The sequence below is a fragment of the Agelaius tricolor genome, unplaced genomic scaffold (assembly GCF_023055355.1).
Source record: "Agelaius tricolor isolate 1412-34295 unplaced genomic scaffold, bAgeTri1.0.p SCAF_9, whole genome shotgun sequence".
In the NCBI taxonomy this organism is placed as follows: domain Eukaryota; kingdom Metazoa; phylum Chordata; class Aves; order Passeriformes; family Icteridae; genus Agelaius; species Agelaius tricolor.
In genome coordinates this window covers 8,447,855-8,470,365 of record NW_027269269.1, presented here as the reverse complement: position 1 = coordinate 8,470,365, position 22,511 = coordinate 8,447,855, and the positions used below count along the sequence as shown (strand labels likewise).

General features: G+C 36.1%; 1 protein-coding gene across 2 annotated transcripts in view; it reads left to right on the top strand.

The window, feature by feature from the left end:
• Positions 1 to 260: 260 nt before the first annotated feature.
• The window catches only part of DYNC2H1 (dynein cytoplasmic 2 heavy chain 1), a 143,720-nt gene continuing 121,469 nt past the window's right edge, over positions 261 to 22,511 (top strand). For both annotated transcript variants that reach the window (XM_071434190.1, XM_071434189.1), the window contains exons 1-26: positions 261 to 808; positions 3,125 to 3,295; positions 3,824 to 3,959; positions 4,257 to 4,375; positions 4,922 to 5,066; positions 5,860 to 6,092; positions 6,330 to 6,464; positions 6,558 to 6,671; positions 6,853 to 6,964; positions 7,117 to 7,241; positions 8,323 to 8,498; positions 9,868 to 10,063; positions 10,643 to 10,738; positions 11,217 to 11,369; positions 11,480 to 11,578; positions 13,685 to 13,824; positions 13,915 to 14,143; positions 14,593 to 14,720; positions 15,953 to 16,068; positions 17,308 to 17,435; positions 18,923 to 19,072; positions 19,839 to 20,044; positions 20,862 to 21,017; positions 21,109 to 21,223; positions 21,769 to 21,939; positions 22,118 to 22,500. In XM_071434190.1, the coding sequence (XP_071290291.1) occupies positions 608 to 808; positions 3,125 to 3,295; positions 3,824 to 3,959; positions 4,257 to 4,375; positions 4,922 to 5,066; positions 5,860 to 6,092; positions 6,330 to 6,464; positions 6,558 to 6,671; positions 6,853 to 6,964; positions 7,117 to 7,241; positions 8,323 to 8,498; positions 9,868 to 10,063; positions 10,643 to 10,738; positions 11,217 to 11,369; positions 11,480 to 11,578; positions 13,685 to 13,824; positions 13,915 to 14,143; positions 14,593 to 14,720; positions 15,953 to 16,068; positions 17,308 to 17,435; positions 18,923 to 19,072; positions 19,839 to 20,044; positions 20,862 to 21,017; positions 21,109 to 21,223; positions 21,769 to 21,939; positions 22,118 to 22,500 (4,133 nt within the window). In that variant the 5' untranslated portion in view covers positions 261 to 607. The remainder of the gene's footprint in view (positions 809 to 3,124; positions 3,296 to 3,823; positions 3,960 to 4,256; positions 4,376 to 4,921; positions 5,067 to 5,859; positions 6,093 to 6,329; positions 6,465 to 6,557; positions 6,672 to 6,852; positions 6,965 to 7,116; positions 7,242 to 8,322; positions 8,499 to 9,867; positions 10,064 to 10,642; positions 10,739 to 11,216; positions 11,370 to 11,479; positions 11,579 to 13,684; positions 13,825 to 13,914; positions 14,144 to 14,592; positions 14,721 to 15,952; positions 16,069 to 17,307; positions 17,436 to 18,922; positions 19,073 to 19,838; positions 20,045 to 20,861; positions 21,018 to 21,108; positions 21,224 to 21,768; positions 21,940 to 22,117; positions 22,501 to 22,511) is intronic.

Genomic DNA, 22,511 nt, shown 5'->3' with positions numbered 1-22,511 from the left:
CCCGCCAAACCACGGGCAGCCACAAGCCTGTGGTCCCGGTGGGCGGTCTGCGCATTCTCCCAGCGACCCCCGGGGCCGGTACCGGGACCGCAGTCCTTGTCCGCCTTGCTGTATGGTGCACCACGGGCTCCGGGGCGAGGGAAACACCCCAGGTACTGCGGCGGCCGTGACACCGTGATGCAGCGGATGGTAGGAGAGCTGCTTCGCTGAACGGGAAGCCTGGCAGCGGATCGGGCCGGCCGAGCCCAGCGTGACTGCCGTGCGCTGAGGAGCAGCGCGCCACCTTTTCCGCCCTCCCGCTAGCTCAGCCCCATCCCGCCCCGTTCCGCTGATTTCTGAGCGCGTCGAGCGCCGCCTCCTTGCCCGGCGCCACCCGCAGCTAGGCCGCCTGCGCGCCAGGGCCGCCATCTCTGGTCACCATAGTGACGGATCCCGACGACGCCGGGACGGCTCCGGGCCTCTCCGGAGCCCTGTGCCCCGGAGCGAGCCGCCGTCCTTCCCGCCGTGAGCCTTTTGGGTCTTCTCCCGCCAGCGCCTGCATGTGCTCCCGTGGTGCTCGGCATCCGCCCTCGCCTTAATCCTGCCTGGCGAGGTGCGTGCCGCCACCATGGCCGGGGAGGGAGACAGGAGGAAGCGCTTTATTTCAGCCACGGCTGCCAACTACTTCGGGCTGGAGCCGGCAGGCGGTGCCGCTGCCCTGGCCGCGGGGCTGCATTCCCGTCCGGAGCTGAGCCGCTTCCTCGACGACGGCAATGAGTTCCTGCTCGTGGTGCAGCACTCGGGCGCGCAGCTCAGCGCCTCCAACAAGGTACCGTGGTGTCCGCCGCGTCCCGGCGTGCGAGCGGGGAGGCAGAGCCCGCAGTCAGCCCAGGCTTGGTGGCCGTAAAAATTGGTGTCAGATTTGGGAAGCATCTCCCTCCTGCGAATATCTGTGCAGGTTTCTGTGTCTGCTGCAAGCTACTGGCGGCTGCCGTGGTTTAACCCCAGCCGGCAGATAAGTACCACTCACTGTCCCCCCACCTCGCCGTGGGGAGAAGAATCGGAAAGAAAAGAACGCCATGGGTTGAGATACGAGCAGTGTAATAACTGAAACGAAATAAAATATAACAATAGCTAACTACTAACACGCTAATAATAATGTTAATATCTGTAACGAAAAGGGGCGAGAGAGGAGAATAAAACCCAAGAGAGACAAGAGATGCCCAGTGCAGTTATTTACCACCCCCTGACTGCTGCCCAGCCCGTCCCCCAGCAGCGATCGGTGCCTCCCGACCAGCTCTCCCCAGTTCATGCACTGAGCAGGATGCTCTGTGCTACGGAATATCCCTCTGGCCAGTTCGGGTCAGCTGCCCCAGCCATGCTGCCTCCCTGCTTCTTGTGCCCTCCTCACTGGCAGAGCATGGGAAACTGACAAGTCCTTGACTTTGAGTAATTACTGCTCGGCAACAACCGCTGTATCAGTGTGATATTAACATTATTCTCATACTAAACCCAAAATACAGCACGGTAAGAAAATTAACTCTAGAACACTGTCCCCAGAGTCCATGAAGACCATATGGTCAGCTGATGGTACATTGGTTAGTGGATTGTGCCCATGTTGTTGCAGTTTTAGCGTGTTGTATATTGTCTCTATGTGAATGGCCTGGGCATGGAGTTGGATGTATGATTTCTTCCTGGGCATGGCTGCATGCACGTGCCCCAAAGGATTGCATAGGCAATGTCTGTGCAGGGAATGGCACCCAATGTGTGGTACATTGGCTGATATTTGACAAATCCAAGGTGGGTGTTTGTCCAAAGCATGTATTTTTCAATTTGATGGGTCCAGCTGTAAACAAATCTGAGGTTCATTGCGTGAAATGTCCTGCCTTGAGTCCTGTGATCAGCAAGTGACTCTTGGGGTTGCTACCACGGGGTGTGATGTACACTCAGTGTCACCATGTAGGGAGGGCATGGTGTGGTGCAGCCACTCAGAGTGTACAGGCAAGGTGTGGGTCTTGACAATGGTACCTGTTGTTCTGCAGTGAGACCAGGGGCTTGGTGTCTCTTATGTCAGTGGCTTCACACATGGAAGAAGCTTGTAAGGAGTCCTCAACATGTGGAGTGTGGACCCATAACTTGCATAACTCCTTGGTTAATCCTCTGAAGTCTAGTGCCTGCTGTATTCAGGCAAGAATGAACATATATGTGTACTAGTTTTTGGGGGTGCTGCTGAGCCACTGTCTAAAATACAAAGCAGCTTTCAGCAGCTGTGGAAGATCAGAGGGATATTAGTGTTATACTCTGTACTTGTTGTCTCAATGAAGCTATGTCTGTGGGAGTTAGGCTAAACACTTGATAAGAAAGTAAAACTGATACTGTCCAATAAAACTGAAAGCTCTTCTTACTACCCTTTGTTTCTCTTAACAGAAATACAGTACACAAATGTTTGCAATGGTACAGGATCTGAGATTTCACTTAGCTTATCTTTTTGCTATAAATTTATCAAATGTTTAATAAATTTTCCTGTTCTATGAATTCTCTTCAGCCACAAATATTTTCAGTAATTACTTTATGGCAATTTTTGGAACTTTACCCATATACTGGGCTGTGGATGGAACGTTCATCATGCTGCAATTTATGATTTCAGTGATGAAGGAGCATGCCCATCTCTGTTCTTGAGAAATCTATGAATAATATATTTACAAAGTCAGGAGAACCATACCGAATATTTAGAATCTATAGAAAAATATTCCCGAAGGTTTGTAGCATAAAAATACAATTTAAAATAGGCCTAATGCTTGGTTTCTCTAGGCACAAGACAGAGTTTCTGTTTTGTCCAGAGAAAGTGGTAAATGGAGTTTTCAAAATGTAGTAAGAACTGATGATATTTACAGACATTATATGCTGTAGAAGGCTTTATGTATTTGATTTTGGAAGTCAGGTTCCTATGGACTCAGAAATGAGTATCATAAAAATTATAATTTTCTGTGCAAATCAAATACTACCAGAATTTTATCAGAGCCCAGAGGGAGTAATATGGCTATTTTAAATTTTTTCTTGTTGCAAATTGTTTGTGTAAATGGTGTATGCAGTTTAGCAGTTAGTAACAGCTTTCTAACAAATCCTGTTTTCTTGATTATTACAGATTGAAGCTACTGATTCAAAGAATAATGTGTTGGTATTCTTTAAGCTGAGACCTGATGTAATTACTGAAGATAATCTTCACAGTAATATTCTTGTGTCATCTATGCTAGATTCACCAATCAACACCCTTTATCAAGCTGTACGACAAGTTTTTGCACCAGTATTACTAAAGGTGAGCAATATACTACTTTAATGTTCTGTAGATTTATATTGAGATACTGGAATTCAATAGGATGTTACCTAATTCTGAGCTAAATATTTTATGTCATGAAACCAAAATGTTTGAGGAGATTAAGCAATGGTTGATAGCTATAGTTGCTAAGTTAAAGAAAGTACTAAAGCTCCTATCAGTAAGGATGAGAGGAAGGTTCTGGTCATACATATGCCTGACTGGAAATGTGGAATACACTGGCCATTGGTTGTTAATGTGGAAAAATGGCTCACATGCTTTCAGGGTGCCTTTATGAACCTGGCAACTGACTTTTGATTTTGTAATAAAAATGTTTTTTATAGTATTATTCTGAATTGTTAAATCAAAAGAATGAGGTGCTCTTCCTTGACTTCAGGGAAAAAAAATGCTGTATTATCCCACCATGTGGTTGGTACTTAATCTGAATTTTGTATTTTTTTAATGACTAATGGGAAGAAAATACTAATTGCTCTATCGTGTGAGTCATAATTTTCAAACTTTTCATTACAGGATGAGAAATGGAGTAAAACATTTGATCCCAAGCTCCAGAAACTTCTAAGTGAGCTTGAAGCTGGCTTGAGTACTGCTCTCAGAAGATCAGATCCCAGTTACACAGGAACAAAATTCAGTGAAGATGATGTGCAAGGTTTGTTTTGCAATTATGTTTTTTATAGTTAAGTTTTGAATTCAGAGTAAATAATTTATTTACAAGTTGAAAGTTTAGGTTTCCCAGTGATTTCACAGTGTAAAATATAACTGGTTATTACTTGGTCATGCCAGAAGAGCAGAGTTGACTTTTATACTGCATCTAATCAGGATCAGAAGTTAAAGGATATTTACATAACCGTATGTATAAATTTGCTTTAGAAAGTATGTTCTGACTGAATGTATTTTATAAACATTAATTAATTTAATATATAAATATTTTCTATTTTATTTGCAGCTATACTTACACCAACAGATGAATTTCACTTCTGGAGAGAATTTGCTCATCGTGAACATAAAGGAAGTAGTAAAGAGAGAGCTTCATATTTTAGAGACCTATTTGAGGACATTGCAAAAGTATGTTTTATTTTGTGTGATCAGGGAAATATTTCTAGACTTAGTAAGAACCACTCTTCCTATGAAATCTATGTCAGTGTATGTACACTCTCTCCAAATATATGAATATATAACTATTGAGTTATTTTTTCTTAGGCTAAGTTTTACTTTAAATGATATTCACGTAGCTTGTCGTGACAGTGGTGGGAATGCTGACATTTACTTGGGAGTGGATTTGGTCATTGAATACTAGGAGCTGCTGTGGAAATACAACTGTATGCTACAGTTTGTGGGCTGGGGATTGACTCATGAGATGAAAAGGATGCCATTAATGCTGTTATGCAACACTTCAGGCACCCTCAAAGCACTTTCTTGAATAGTGCTTCAGATAGCAATGAATACTTCACATGAATAAACTTACACAAATGCTTGGTTTTTCAAGAGGATTGTGACATATTCTGTTATGTAGTAAACCTCAGGAAATACAGCACTTGCCAGCTTCAGGAAAGTGTAAATGTTTTGACAATGCTATTTGCAAAGTAAACATATTAAGGATATTTTTTCTAGGATTATTACAACTTGGATACCCTCTCATTATTTGAAGTTGTGGATTTGGTGGAGGCTACCAAGGACACTGTTGATAGTGTGTGGAGACAAACAGAGCATGATCCTTATCCACAGTCTCGCATGCATAATCTCTTGGATGTGATAGGTAAACCTTTATGCAGTCTTTATTAAATGAACAGTTGAGAAAAGTAAAGTGATTCCTTGAGCAGAGACCTTCTTCCTTGTAAAGGCACCAATAACAGCCCACGGCATGAAGGTGCTTGCTTCTTGTAATTATGATCCATGAATATTTGCCTTCTAGTATGTGGTAATTCAGCCAGTTCTGATGCCTTTACATATGCTTGGGAATAGTTAGTTAGAAGATAGTTGTAATAGATAGTTAGAAGATGGAGTTGGATATCTTTCAGCCTGTGGGCTGGATTTGTCATGCTTCTGTTTGATTCCCTGTCTTTCTTTCAGAGGAGAAAACTTATTTACATTAACTCCCATTAACGGTTGGTTCAGTCTGTGTGAAGATGAGAGCAGGATGTGCAGACAGGTTCTTCTCTCATTCTCTTGACAGCAGCCCCATGTTTTGGGACAGGCATAGGACAGTGAGTTTGTGTGCTCCTACCAGATGTGTGTGTGTGAGAGGAAGAGTTGTGGGGAGCAGCCAGATACAGCCATTGCTGCTGATAAAGATAGGTGCTTGTGTGTGGAATCCAGAATCCAAATCCATCAGCTTCACATGTTGGACCAACTTCTGTTTACCTTGGAGATATTCAAGAGATTTATTGAATCGGAAACAAAATAATTATTGCTGCAGTTATTGCTGCATTTGTGTGGTTTGAAATCAAGACACTACACTATTTTTTTAAATGTGATTGGAATGTGGTGTAGCTTTAAAGTAATTATTTTAAACAAACATCTTGTTTTTTTTGTATTTTTTTGTCTTCTAGGTGGCTCACTAGGTAGATTTGTTCAGAGAAAATTAGCAACTTTGAATTTGTGGGAGGATACTTTCCACAGTGTTAAAGAAAATATACAGGCTGGCATCTTGGTTTGTGAACAGTGGGTGTCAGCTTGTGAATACCTGACTGGACAACTGTGGCAACATTACACTCTACATCCATGGAAAAATGAGAAATATTTCCCTGAACTGATAGCCAAACTTGGCCAACGTCTTGATGAGGTAGAGGTTTGAATTATACGCATTAGTTTCATTAGACACAGAATTAAACAGCATTGTTTCAAGTTAAAAAAGAGAATTAAAATACTTCCATAGTCTTTTCAGAGTCAGTTAGTATTCTATAATCTGTTTGTCTGTCTTTCAAAAGTTTCTTGTAAAAAGGAGAGACATGTGTACTTGTAAATATAAATTTTATGTAAAAATACATTTGTTATATCAAATACTTTCTTTCCCTCATAGGTGCTAACTGTTAGAACACTTCATGAAAAACTTATGTTCTTTTTGCCAGCTGGAGAAAAAAATTCTTTACATCTTTCCCATGTGTTTGAACCCTTTGCTGGCCTAAATCCTGTACACTATAATCCTTACACAGAGGTATAATGCTTATTTTTAATTTATTCACATTCTTTCTGTGTCTTTCTGCAATGTATATAGCCCTAAACTAACACATGAACTCATTATCTCTAGCCATTGTGGAGAGCAGCAGTCTCTCAGTATGAAAGAATTATTGCACCAGTGGAACAAAAAATAGCAAGCAAATTGAAGAAATTTATTTCAGAAATTCAGGACAGTCCACAGCAGGTATGGGTAATTCTGTATTCTGAAAACTTTCCTGAAGATAAAGTTATTTAATTCCTAAGTAGTCAGTTTAGGGGATAGGAGTAAGTACTTAGAGCCAAAGACAGCACTACTGAGTGGTATCAGCCTATGTTTAATTTTTTTCCTAAGAAAGTGATAACTTTTAAAAATCTTTATATTCCAGCTTCTTCAAATATTTCAGAAGCATAAGGAACTGATAAAGCATCCAAATATAAGCAAAGAGTTGCTTTTTGAGAGGGAAACATTGCTGGCAGCACTTCAAGATTATGTCAAAGGTATTTAATTGCATTAGTTTTTTTGTGCATGCAGGGATCTTTATTTACTTCAACAATTATGCCAGTTTTCCTAGTATATTTTTATAACTGCAGTAATGATCTCAAGTTGCTCTGTTAGGTTTCTGTTCTAATGAATCTTTTGCATGTGTTAGACTATGAGACAGACTTTGGAACTCGATGCCATGGTGTTCCTGGTGATGTTTCTGGACCGCTGTCAGGCAAGAACCTTTCTGAAGTTGTCAATAATATTGTGTGGGTACAGCAGCTGGAGCTGAAGGTAACAGATTCTGTTACTGTTTGCACACATTTTTTCATAAAATGTAGAACATGGTATTTGACATTTCTGTGGGGAATTCCATGCAGAAAAATTGTGGGCTTCCCAAGAGTTATATAATCAAGGTTCCTTATCAGTGATGCTGCTTGCTAAGTTGAATTTTATTAGCAGACCCAGAATGTAGTCTCTTTGTAGTAAACTGAACTGCCTCTTAAAAAAAAAAAAAAGACTAAAATTCATACAGTAGATGTTTTTGTTAAATTTTACCCTCCAGTTTGCATTTTAAAATTGTATTTAGGATTCACAGATACCCAGATTATGAAATCCTGATCCTCACTTGTTATTACTAACCTTTGTAGTGTCTTCTTGAAATCAAAGAGTAGTTGAGCTTGTGCCTGCCAGGGAATTTGCAGTAAATGTACAACAATTCTGTTTTAATTTATCTTGTTTTTTAAAGTTTGTATTTACACTTTAGTAGGAAACTTTAAACATTTTTGGATAACACTGACCAGTGAAAACCAAAATGTTTTCTCTGAACATAAGTGCCCTCTACAATAACTCTAGATTTGAGTAAGAATAGAAGATATTTATCCCAGAATACCTATTAGCCTGATTCAGCCGATGTATGTCAGTTTTATGTCTGCTTTAGGCTGTGCTGAATTTTTTAATTGCTCTCAAATATCCACTGATTGTATTGACTAGGATTTTAATTTGTCCACTTGTAGATGTGAAATTCCATTTCAAATACCTTTGAGTATTGTCATGGACCTTATGAATGCAACAGAAGACTCATGGGAGATCTGTACCTTTACAGAGACTTAATTAAAGACCAAGTGGGGTATCCTGGGGTATCTTAAGAGGAGTGGATGCCATTGTCAGTGTTGTCAGTGAACAGCTTATTCAAACCCAATTTACTGTAAAGAGAATTTAGACATTGGGACACAGTTTAGAATTCACTTTTTTTTTTCCTAATCTGCTTTTGAATCCCACTTGGATGTTTTGTAATACTGATTTTTATTGTGATTTTTCTTTTCTGATTGAATACTGGGAAGTTAACCTTCTTTTCTTTGTTATTGTATTTAAGGTGGATGATTCTATCAAGCTGGCAGAGGCTCTTCTGTCTGACTTACCTGGATTTCAAACTTTTCATCAAAGTGCAAATTCTTTTCTGGAACAGTTGAAAGTATATGAGCAAGAGCAATTTGATGATTGGTCTAGGAATATCCAGTCAGAATTATCAAATCCCAAGTCAGGACTTTGGTAAATACACTCTTGTTTAAATAACATTTATTAAATAATGAAATCTGTAGTGTGGTATAATTCATTAGAACTTGACAAGGGAAATAAAAAAAAAATTACAGGATTGAGAATGAATGGAGAGACAAAATAGATAAATTTATTTTGCTTTCGTCATCCTGGCAGTCTTGCTTGGTAAGGTGAAGTATATAGGACCATATTATTAATTATTAATTAATAGCCAATATTGCAGATCAATAGCTAATCTTGAAGTTTTTGTTCGCACCTGGAATGAAAGACATGTTTGATTTGCTTGTTGTTTTTACTTGTTACCCATTGTAATCTTTACAGTGATAATGCATAGAGACTAGATGAGAATATAGCTGTGATATACAGATAACACATGTAGAGTAACAAATTAATTGTTATGCACAAGAAATTCTACAGTCTACATAAGGCAGATGAAAGAAGGGTAAGCAGATAAATTTAAACCTCATGAATTTTTTTCCCCAAAATAATATAATTTCTGTATGGGGTACTAAAATATATTTTAACAATTTTAGTTGATTGGCCACATATCTTCTGTCTTCAACTCTGAGTGTTGCAAAATTCCTCTGAAAAGAATTTGTCCACAGTTACAGGGGATACAGGAGTTTATACTTAAGCAAAAGCTTGTATTTTAATGAAAATACTCAAATATATAACAGCCATCTAATTTATTAGTACTATAAAATTTTGTTATTGTGAGATTTTAAAATATGTGAAATGGTTAGTTAAAAGAACAAGAAAAGAAGTAGCTCCCTACAAAGGGGAATGCAATGGATATGGGAGCTAGAAAAGAGATGAGAAAAGAAAAAAAAGAAAAAAATGAGTAAGCTGAAGTATATATGAAAGGATGGTGGTAGAAGCATTGCTAAAGTAGAAAAAAAAAATAGAATAAAGTCTGAAGATAGGCTGATGTTCTTATGAGCATCTGGCTGAATATACCAACATTCTCCATTGACGCAAGTTCTGGTTCTTAGGATTGGTTCTTTCATTATTTTCTTGCCTCTTTGCAGTGCTGGAGAGTGGGGCTGGTAAGGCTCCTGCTTGACAGACTGTGATGGATACAGTGTAATCTAGAATACTGTCTAGCTGTGAGTTACATGTTAACTATTGTCACAAACCTGAAAAACTTTGTAAGCAAAAATGATCTGTCTTATCTTCATTGGCTTTGAATTAAAGGAAAGGTTACTGGAATAATTTCTGAGTAAATGAAAATGTTAATATGCATAGAAAAACAAAATAGAATGACATGAAGCTGTTTCGAATAGTTTGTTATATTGTAGTAAAATGCACCTAAGAAAGGATAAATATCAGATTATATTCAGTAATATGTTTGATTTTGGTTCAGTATCCAAGCTAATAGCCCTGTGATGGAGTTGGATCCCATTTCTGGAACATTAAACATACTTTACTCAGATCGTTTGGTGACTCTGCTGAGAGAAGTACGTCAGCTTTCAGCACTTGGGTTTGCTATACCAGCTAAAATACAGCATCTTGCAAACACTGCACAAAAGTTCTGCAAGCAGGCAGTCATCCTCAAGCAGGTATTGAGATTATGCCATAATAACTTCCTGTTCTGACTTCCCTGCTTGAACTTCTCTACAGTGCTGTCTTTTCTGTCTGTGTGGTTAAGCTTTTCACTGTACTTGTCTGTATGAAAGTGACTTCTTTCTTGAAAAATTTAGAGAAGCCCATAAAAGAAAACAAAAATCCTTTGAAATTTCAGAATGTGTCTTCTTTTGAAATATAATATTAAAGCCATATGAAGTTACTGTATGAATATACAAAAATATGACAAGTAATTAGTTGATTACCCGGTTTTCAGTTTTTTATAATTATGGCTAAAGGGAATTCTCATAAAATGTAACAACTTTTCCTCACCATTGCTAGTTTTCAACTGAAAATATATGAGCAAGTATTTTAATGGAAGTATGCTTGGGGTTTTTGGGGGGGGGTGGCCTATTTTTTTGATTGCACTGAATGCCACGTATGTTTTTGTTTGGCTTATATTTCAGTTTGATTTCACATGACGTGTCATTGATATCTGGGATACTCCTACAGCTAGGGCAAAGGTGACATGAGACGTTTTATGTTTTCTTTTAAATTTAAGCTCTCTTTTACAGGTGGCACATTTCTATAATTCTATTGATCAACAAATGATTTGGAGTCAAAAGCCAATGATGTTACAATCTGCTCTAGCATTTGAACAGATAATTAAGGTGAAAGAATTCCCCTATCTTTGTCTTTTTAATTTCAGTAGTATCTGTGCATATTCTGTGCTGCTTTTTTTACATTTATTGCATTGTTATTAAAAAATATTTCTTGATAAACAGGTGAAGTTGATTAGCAATTATTGTCACATTTTTGGTTTTGATCTGTGCGGAACAGAGACCAAGAGAGGCATTTAAGGTGTCCTCTCATCTTTAGATGCCTGCTTATGTTCGTGGAGCAGCAGTCTCAACATCAGTTGATCTATTTCAAACTCTGTTAGGAGTCTGTCATTAATCCCTCTCCAGTGCACTGATGTAGCTATAATGCTATGCCCCTACATGTCTTATTTTGTCTCTACTGCAGCTAGGGAAAGGGAGATCCTCCATTTGTTTTGCTAGGAATAAAACCATTTTTGTTATATTATCACTTCTGGATGTTGGTTGGTAGATTGTCATTAAATGTTACAAAGGTTGTGTGTTTCTAAAGCATCCAAAATCAGGTCCTGGAGGAAAAGCTCAAATAACATGGGATAATCCCAGAGAACTGGAGGCTTATATCCAGAAACTCCAAGGTGCTGCTGAACGGATTTCCACTGAAAATAGAAAACTAAGAAAGTGGCACACAAATTTCATTCAAAAGGTACATTTTCCAGATGAAATTGAAGTCATGTCTGTCATACTATATCTTAACATTTCTTGAATTTACATGATGATGAGTATGTTTATTATCCCTTAAAATTCTTTTAACAGGTCATATCGCTTATGAATATTGATCTACTGCGGCAGCAGCAGCGTTGGAAAGATGGACTTCAGGAACTCAGAACTGGTTTTGCCAGCCTCGAGTCACAGGCAGGGTTTGATTTTCCTACTGCAAACTGTGAACATTTGACTTTTCAACAGTAATCAAGATTTAAGACTCAAACATCGCATGATTGAATTAATTCTGATTAAGGAGTTACTAGTTGTCTTAGGAAAACATCTGTGTCCTAGTTAATGACAGACGTGAGATAAAATCACAGATGAGGAGGATGGAGATAATTTTTTTTATGTATGTCATACTAGCAATGGGAGATGAACTTCTGGTCAATGACAGATGTTAGATGAGGAAATGGGAAAACCTTGGATAATGTAGATCAGTTGTGTCTGAGCCATTTATGCAAGGTAAAATGAAGATATTGATACAGATAATGAATGATTCACACACAGAATAAAACAAATTTATAAAATTTGGAATTAAAAGGCATTTCTGCCTGAAATAATGAGAAAAACATATTTTTGTTTATTCACTTATCAGCTGCCAACTTTTAGAGTAGACTCATTGAATTGTTAAGGTTGGAAAAGACTCTTAGTGCCATTAAAATGATAAAAATTTTGATTAAAAATACAATATTATCAAAGTAAGCTATTTTGAGTTATTATTCAAGCCAGTTCAGTTTTTCCTATAACCTTCAGCAATCAAAGGACTATATTCTTAGATGGATATGTTGTTCTTATCCTTCATAATCTGTGAATGCAGATTACTTTCATTGGTATTTGCTAGTCAAATAAATGCAGTATCTTTACCATATTTTACTTCTAATTTTGTTTTTATTCTCTCAAGATAATATAAAAATAATCTGGCTTGGTTTCTTTTCACGTTTAATTTGCAGATTCTTATAATTACCTCAGTATATTTTATGATTTCCTTTAGGATCTGTTTGAAAATTATTCTGATATTACAAAATGTTTTTAGATGGAAAATTACCTAAACTGTTTTCAGTCACTCTTCAAAAATCTTTGAGTAGAAGTGATAAAACTTAACCTATAAGATGGTGTAGTCTTACTGCTGTTGTCATCAATATGTTACATATTTCTTTAAAAACCCTGTTATAATTGTCTTAAGGCTTACTTAAGACAGCTTCAGGTTTTCTTAATCTTTAGAATCTTTGTGTTGAAGAGCTCCTATGGGTAACTTTGAATTGTAGGACAGACCTTAACTGTATAGCTTCCTGCAGCAACCCTGGGCTGCATCCAAAGCCCCGCCAAAAAGTCTCCAATTGAACAAAAGAACCTTTTAAGCTGGAAGGAGTTTGTAGCTTTTTTCCTAGCTTCTGTTGTCCTTCTGCAGATCCTTCCATAACTTGCAAATGACTATTTAGCTCAACTGGTCAGTGTGCTAATAATGCCAAGGTAATGGGTTTGATCCCTGTATGGACAATTCACTTAAGAGCTGGATTTGATGATCCTTGTGGGTCCCTTCCAGCTCAGAATAGTCTATGATTTACAGAACTTGACTGTATGATAAGGCTTTCCATGTTCTTACAGTGCAGTGTAGGAGATTTTGATGAAAAACTGAGTTCTTTGAGGTAAAATTTTACATTAATTTATTAGTTAGCATTGTTCTGTGGAAACACACAAGAATTTTTATAAATAATATTTAAAAGGTAGCTTACATATAATAAGAAAATAGAAGATGTGATACAGGTTTAAGTCTCGTGTTCAGCCAGCTCTTTATATTATTTCCAACAGAGTCCTCTGCATTTTAGAGTAACCCTGAAGAACATTCTGGTTAAACCAATGGGTGATGAATATCAGTGAAACTCTTATGTTGATTTACCACAGAGACTGTTTGATTTGGATTTTTTTTAATCCTATATTAATTTGAAATAAATGCAATAAATGTAATAACTGGTCACAAAATCAAAAACTCATATCTTCAGTTAGAAGGGGCCCACAAGGACCAACTCCCTGCTCCTCACAGGACTATCTGAAACAAAACATTGTGACTTAAGTATGTTGTCCACATGGTCCTTAAACTCTGACCAGCTTGGTGCCATGACCCGGTCTGCGCCAGCTGTGTGATTACTGAATGTTAATAAGATCCTGGTCTTTGGATTTTATACCATATAAGTTTCATCTTATAATTATGGTTTGAGGAATAAAATAAAAAAATAAATAAACATTGTTAAATTTTAGGGTTTCAAATCGAGTGATATGAAAGCTTGGAGACAACACTGGAATCATCAACTTTACAAAGCTCTGGAGCATCAGTATCAAATGGGCTTAGAAGCACTCAATGAGAATTTACCAGAGATAATTATTGATCTGACATTCAAGTAAGATTTTTTTTTTTTCCTTAAAAGAAAATATTCTGGCGCAGATTACATTAAGATACTAGTTTTTCTGTTATTTGTTTCACTTTTTAGGCAAGGTCGCTTACAATTCAGACCTCCTTTTGAAGAAGTGCGAGCTAGATATTACAGAGAAATGAAAAGATTCATCTCTATTCCAAATCAGTTTAGGGGAGTAAGTGAGGCAGAAGATGAGTCTATATTCACTGTTATGACTGAAAGACATGCAAATGGATTTCTGACCGCTTTCAGTAAAGCAGAGGATTTGTTCAGAAGGCTGACAGATGTTTCTAATCAATTCAAGGTATTTTCAATAGTGGACCTACTCATACTCTTTTTCACTTAGATTTGTATCATTTTATGCTTTGGACATTCTAGAAGTAGTTGAGCAATGACATTTGTGAATCATTGTCCATTTCTTCAAGGCATATAAGCAAAAGCTTAGCAAGTCCATCCATATTAAGCCAACAACTTAAGCATATGTCTGACTTGAAGTACATCTATAGTTCCTTTTGAATACTCTGTATAATAGCTGATTTTTCAGTCTTTCTGTTTTGAACATCCTTAAATGTGTGAACTGTTTTTTACCTCCTGATTTTTGCACTAAGAAAATGTACAGGTAATTGAAGAAGCACAAAGGTTAAAGAGAATGTAACTTGAAAACATTATTAGAGTATTTTAATATTATTGAGAAACAGTTTTTTAATCTGGAAAATATTTCTTTTCCATGGAATAAAAAATAATGTTGGAAAGGAATGGGTCGTAATTGGCCAAGTAGATATGGAACATTTGGTGAAGACACACCTTTCTAGCAAACAGGACTGGGAAAAAAATTTCAAGGCATTAAAAGTGAGAGGGAAAGAAGCAGAACGTCTTCCAAGGTACAGTGTAACTGTTCTTTTGTTTGAGTAATGTATTCTATCAGATATTTTAAAGGTAATAGTAAAATAGAGATGAAGATATAGATAGAGTTTCAAATGTTTTTAAACTGTGGATGTAGTTTTTAAATGTTTAGATTTTGATTTTTCATTTTCATTTTTAGATACTCTCTTTTATTTGTGTCACCATCTCTGAAAACTAATTACTTCCCCTTGATATAATGGGAAACTTCCTCAGAATTCAGGGCTAGTTCTGAAATATTCCAAACCATAATATTTTAACAAATCTTTTAGCTAAGTCCTGTACATGTGAAATATATATTGGAGTTAGGAACAGACATAGCAAATGTTTGTCATGAAGTAATTCCTGTAATGAAACATTTGATTACCTCTTATAATTTATAGTTTGAAATATGGTAGGGTAGGCTTTTATTACTATCTATATTCACATGAACCTATTGTACTGTATGGTTAGAGTTCTAAAGTAAAACTGGTAGGAATCATGTTTAGAGCAATGAGAAAGATGTGACATTTCATGCTGGAGAAGTGGAACTTGCTGGCTAGTGGTGCTCTGAATAGTAAAGATTTTCATGAGTTCATGGACAAACTGAGGTGAATTGAAGAAAAGCTGGCTGATGTGCCTTATTTCCAGAAGGAGCATGTTGCTAAGAAATCCATGAGGTGAAGATATTAGTGTTGAGGGAGGATAGTCAGGAAGATATCCAGTGAGGTAGACCTTTTTTTAGTGTTCTTTAGGTATCTACTTATGGTCACTGATATATTAGATATGGGGCCTTGAAATGCATCTCTATGGCTTTTCTTCAGTTCTAATTGCTGTTGAAGGCTGAGTTAGTAAACTGTGATGGAAATCAGAGAATTAAAGACATGAATATACAAATAATGAAAGTATTTTTCTTTTGAGTATGTTAATAGCCTTTCAGAATTTTATGGCACTGGTTATATAAAATCAAGCCATTTTCTAACTATTTGGAGAAACAGAGCATTGGACCTCAGTCCCCATAAAACTGAAAGTGTATAGGCATAATTGTTGTAAAAATTTCAATACTATAGCTTAATTTCCCAAGAAGCTATGACTTTCACTTGTAGAATTATAAGGGAAATTTCTCATTAAACTATGAAGTTAGTGTAAACTATAGATGTGCATAGATCTAGAGATACTAACATGTAGGTATGCTACTGAATATTTGCTGTCTTTTAATCTCTTTTTTTTGAAGCACGATCAGAATAGATTGTTTAACTGTGAATTGCAACCCTGTGAAAACTGTGATTGATGATTTCATCCAGAAGTTGTATGACATTCTAGTTCTTTCTTTGAGAAAATCTATTCAAGGTAAATAGTATCAATGAACAGTATTTTAGTTTTGTTTGTTTCTGTTGTACTTGGGCACATTTGTGTTAACGTATATACTTTTTTTTAGAAATGTTTTACTTTCAGGCACAGTGAAGTGCAGAAATCACAATGCAGAGAAAATAATCTGTTACAGCTGTGTATTCCTCGATATTACTTTTTCACTACAGACATAGCCTAGGAGCCTTTGATGTCCATTGTGTATCTTTCCTGTTTTCTTGTTTGGGCCACCTCTGTTACAGATGTAAAAGAATACATATGAACATTGTTTTGCTTGTTGCTTTTATCTGAAGAAAAATTTTATTACTTCAGAGAAGAAAATTTATTTAATATTTGAGGGAGAAAAATTTCCTAGGTGTCTGAGAAGGTGTAATAAAATGTAATAAAAATGCTATTAGATTTTTCTTTTACAAATTGAAATACTTCATGAAGAGTCTAAAATAATCTGGATTTACTCCATAGAGTTGCTTGTCAAACCTGTTAAAACTGTGTTGGAGAATACAAAACATTTCCCTGTTTTGGGTGGTTGACCTATATGTGGAACAGCACGACAAAGTGGAATAAGCATAGATGATGAGGAATAACAGTGCTTTGTGCTTTAAATCTAATGGTTGTCACAGTTAACATATAACAGGTATTGTGCAAGAAAGTGAATGATTTCATAGCTTGAAAGGTGAATCTTTCCCAGAAGACTTCCTGGAGCTGTACAGTTCCTTTCTCAATATCAAAAGAGATTTACCTTGGTAGGTAAATACAACATTATAGCTTATGCAGGCATTTTTTTGTGAGTCTTTTCGATATATAAAGCAAGGTGGCTTTAGTTAGTTAGCCTCTTTAAAAGACTCAAACCAAAATAAACAGAAAAAACTCCCAAAGAACCCAAAACCAATTTATATGTGTTAACCTAAAAAAAAAAACCTTCACAGCCTTTGAAAGTATATCAATAAATGCCTCATGTATTTATGTTTAATGTTCAGAAGGAGCTCTGATACTTATGGTCTAAATCATACACTGAACTCAGTGAATTACATTTGAAAAGCTACTTGTAAACATAAATGTGCAGTTTTTTTTGTTCTGGTAGTAGACAAGATTGGAGTCTGCAATTTTTAAGCAAATACATTGCATACTTATGACTAATGCTGTATCCTTGTGCATTTGTCTGACTTGGATATTTAAAACTAGATTCTCTCCACAATAACTTTGTTTTCCATCTTTGTGTAGCTCACCTCTGTGATGTTTCTACATTTCTCACTGATGCGATGGAAACACTAGTGATTAGGCCCCAGACTGTAGAGGAAATAGCAGAAGACAATTTAAAATATTTAAGCCTACATGAACGAAAAGAGGGGGTAAGAGACTATTTTATTCTATCCAGAGCAACAGCTATAAAACTGTAATTACTTTCTAGTATGGAATCTTAAATTTAAAAATAACTAATAAAGATCACGCTCAGGTCACATAGGGCAGTAGTCCATATAGCACAGTAATTTGTGTCCAGCAGTGGAGTGATTCATTTAGGGGAAAACATAAAATCAGGGTAGCTTTTTTGATACTTTTTACTTCTAACCTTCATCCTGAACCTTGTTGAGTTTTATGTGGTTCCTGAGCATATAGTAACGCTCAGTGAATTTCTTTTCTACAACCTTGACCTTGTCTTCTCTTGAGAGCAAACATATGTTTGACATCCAAAATATACTCTGGTAAACTGTAGATCAATTACCCATTACATGTAGAACCCCTCTTTTTATTTTTTTTTCCAACTGGCATCTGTTAACTTCATACCATTTATGTCTTATATTGGAAGAGATATGGACCAAACAGTTCCTATTCTTCCTTTTCAAAGCACATGTCTGTATTCTACTTTGTTGTGTCTGGTATCAGCAATCTCTGTTGTAGATTGAAGAGTGTTAGTTAATCTCATCTTTTCTTATGCATAAGCCCACTCATAACTTTGATTATCCTTGTTGCCTTTTGATAAGTCTTTTCTTTCTATTTCATTTTTCTGTGTGACCAACAGATTTTATTAAGTTTTTAAGATCTGAATAAACCATGGATTTACATGATGAAATTGTAATATTACCTCTTATTATCTTTTTAGTCTCTGTGACTCATAATATTTGTTTTGCTTCCTACTCCTTAGATTAAGCTCACATTTTGGTAAAACTAGCTCTCATAACCCTAAGATAGCTGTCAAGTGCAGTTTTTATCTTAGGACTCAACTTGTTCATGTGAAATTTATTTTTTCACATTTATGTCACTTCGCGGTTATCTACTTGAATTTTGCTTGTCACTGGTATCATCAGTTGTTATTTCTTATGCATTCATTCTGTAGTTCTTCTCAGGTGAAGTATTTTAATGCCTGAAATAACATAGTATCATTAGTAAACTTTATCATCTCCCAGACTGGTCTCCTTTTCCAATTCTTTTATAAGCACTGAGCAGTCCAGAACATGTACTAAGAGAAAAATTAACTGCATCCCAGCCAAAGCCAGCAAACATACACACAGATTTATTGCATTCTGTTGCTCGGCTGCTCTTTTTCAATTTAACTGAGTTGATCTCTGCAATATATAAAGTGGCACTTATCTCTTTCATAGTTAACATTCACTTCTGTATATCTCATGTAAGGATCAAGGTTTAGAATTTCTCTAAATACCTCAGATATTATTTTTTTCAAATATTTTAATATTATTCTATAAGCAATATTCAAAAAGCAGCTGTATATAAGCTTATTATCTGTGCATACAGAATTGGTGATTCATATGTATTTGCTTTAGGTAAACAAGATTTGCTGAATTTTTACATGCACACTTATTTTTGATCTTTCCAATTTTAGATTTTTCTCCTGTTTCAAGAGGCTGAAGATAAAAACAAACTTTTGCGAACTGTGGCTGCTGCAGGTTTGGACAGTATCAGTAACCTAAGAGCTACATGGGATAAATTTGAATTAATGATGGAAAGCCACCAGCTTATGATTGCCGAGCAGGTAGCAATGAAAGCTTAAAGTTTTACTTGAAAATGTTGAAATTATTTTGAATATGTCTGGAACAATACTTTTTTAATATTAAATCCATAAATATTGTCAGTTCAAAAATAACATGGGTATTACTGAGTTGAGGGAGAGCTGTCTAAGGAAGAATACTTAGACTCTTAAGAAGTAACTGTTAAATCTGAAGCAGTAACTAGGGGAAATTTTCATTGAAGTGTTGCTAAAATAAATTTGTATTGTAGTAGTTCTGTCTCGAAACAACTTCCTGGTGACAGAAATGGCTTAATAAATGCAACGGTTAACAGAGGAAAAGAGGATAACATTTTAAAGAGAGCATTTCATTTCTTTATCATGATTTTAGTATTGAAGCTTTTTATGTTCTTTTCATTTAACTTTGTTAACCTATGCACAGTCCTGTAATTCCAGTCCATAGGCAAACTCATTTGAAGTTCTACTCAAGATACCAATTTGCCATACTTATAGCATTTTTTCTATATGCTATAAGAGGCAAGCCTAAGTAGCATAGGCTGAATAAATAGGTCTCAAGTACTAGCATAATAAAAAAAAGTAGTGCCCCCTTTAAAAGAAAAACAAAGTGAAGAGAATAAAGTTGAACTATTTCTTCAGGTATTATACAAGAAGTTTTTTGAGTTTTATTTTTGATCAGGTAGTCATTATAAAGTTTTGAAGCTGATGCTTTGATTTTGATCATAGCTGTAGATACAAACCAATAAGGAATGTAATTTTGCCTATTGCTTTGCAGATGGAAGTGATGAAAGGAAATGTGCTTTCACGTATCAATATATATCTTCAAGATCTGGAAAAATTTAAAGCTCGTTGGGATCAGCTAAAGCCAAGTGATGATGTAATTGAAACAGGTGGTCAGGATGTACTCGAGAAAAGTGCTCAGATGATAAAGGAAAAAAAAAAAGAATTTGATGAACTTAAAACCATGAAAGAAAAACTCATGTATGTATGTTTATTTCCCTGTATATCTTATTCATTAATGTATCTATCTTTTACAGCAATAGTATTTCAGAAAATGTTCATTAATTTTTATCACAACGGATATTGTAAGTAATTTAATCTGTGTTACATGTTTTTCATTAGCTTTTCATGTCCTTTTTGTTGGTTTTGCATAACATGAATTTCTTATGCTAAGTTTTTCTAGATGTTTTTTGCATAAATAAATTGAGAAGTCTCTTAAAGTCTTGCAAAAGGAAGTTTCTACCCCAAAGGCTTAATTCTGACTTTTGAAATTCTCGCTAAGAGAAGATTTGGGATATTGGTCCAAAAAGAACCTCTTGTAACTTAAGTGAAGAGGAGCTCACCTCTCCTAGTAGGTGTCTGTGCTCATTATTGCAGATCTTGAGGATAAGGTTTTCTATTTAACTTCTTACCTTGGCATGTAAATGATGGCAAATAAAATTAGCATATTTTTTTACCACCAGGAAGAATATATCAATTCAAAATTATTTTCTTTCCAGCTTTGATTTTGAGGGCACAAATTAATTCACCTTTCTGATAAATAAAGAAAAGTAAGTTCATGGAAAATAATTGTGAATATGGGAGAAGGTTATTGTGTAAAAGAGTTATCACTCATATTTCTTTATTGTTTCTATTCAGGAAGGAGATTATAAGGAAAATGCAGTTGGCAGCAATATTCTTCAGTAAAGCCAATGACTTTTCTTAAAAAAGGATGATGATTTCTGTATAGTACCATTTCTTAACTCATAAAAGTACAGTGGAATAATGTAATGCATAATGCAATGATATTTTTATGCAGTGAAGAATGTCATCATTTTAAGTTGGAGGAGCCTGACTTATCATTGTCAGAAGCTGTAAGTCAAGATATTCAGAGTTGTGCAGACGTCTGGGCACAGTATGAAGAGTTTTATCAAGGTTTTCAGGAAAAAGCCAAAGAAGACTGGATTACTTTCAGGTAACATTTTGTTCCTTTATTTTTAATGGGCATACAGGTGTGGTTGTAGTACTGTGTTGTTATGACCTTTTCATGTCTGATTTTCATGCAGAAGTAAGATATACCTATTTGAAGAATTTTTGTTTAACTGGCATGACAGACTGAGGAAGATGGAAGAACATACTGTAATGACAGTAAAGTTACAAAAAGAAGTGGACAAATATAAAGTAAGATGCTAATTACCCTGGAAATGTTCAAGGCCAGGTTGGGTGGTGTTTTGAGCAACCTGGTCTAGTGGAAGGTGTTCCTGCCCACAGCAGAGGGGGTGGAACCAGGTGATCTCTAAAGTCATTTTCAACCCAAATAATTCTGTGAATCTATGGATTTCAAAAAGACTTGTGAAACAAAAACCGTTTTGGTGTTACTGGGTAATGTGCTCCATTCTATACTTCATTTTTCATTTCTCTACAATAAAACCGTGTTAATATTTAACAAAATGTCTTCTGATAGTGTTTTGAACATATCACTTAATTTTGGGAACCTTTAGTTCTCTACAATAAACAGAATTGTCATTACAGCTTACATAGACACAGATTTACAGTGAGTTGTCTTCAGATCATACTCCCAAACTTTAAATTCAGGAACTGGAAAAATTGTACCTCAGTTTGAGAATTTAAATTTTATTTTTGTTTGAGTAGCACATCACTCCATAATCAAAGAGATGCAATTTTCATAACGACTAGATGGATTTACCTGTGTGTTTTTTCTACAGATGATAATTCCACTCCTAAAATATGTAAGAGGAGAACATCTTTCTCCAGACCATTGGCTGGATCTTTTTCGCCTTCTGGGTCTTCCCCGAGGCACTACACTTGAGGGTTTGCTATTTGGAGATCTATTAAAAGTGACAGATGCCATTATTGAAAAAGCAATGGAGCTTAAGGTATGAATAATTTTAAATACATGATCTAGAGTTTTTTTATGGCTTACTTTATGTGGTATATGTTGTTCCATATGCATATATTTTAAATACTATCGAAGTAGAATTTGTGTTATATTTTTGAATGGAGAGTTTATTGCAAGCTCTGTTTCATATGAGATCTATTCTTGCTTTTAAATAGGATTTGAATTGTCGAGCTCAAGGTGAAATCACAATCAGAGAAGCATTACGTGAGCTTGAACTCTGGGGAGTTGGAGCTGTCTTTATGTTGACAGACTATGAAGATAGCCAAGGCAGGACCATCAGGCTTATTAAAGACTGGAAGGACACAGTCAATCAGGTTGGAGATCATCGCTGTCTTCTACAGTCTCTTAAGGACTCTCCATATTACAAAGGTTTTGAAGATAAAGTGTCCATCTGGGAAAAAAAGCTAGCTGACTTGGATGAGTACCTGCAGAATTTAAACCAAATTCAAAGGAAATGGGTCTATTTGGAACCAATATTTGGTCGTGGAGCTCTACCCAAAGAACAAGCTCGTTTTAACAGAGTTGATGAAAACTTTAGGTTAGTGTTAT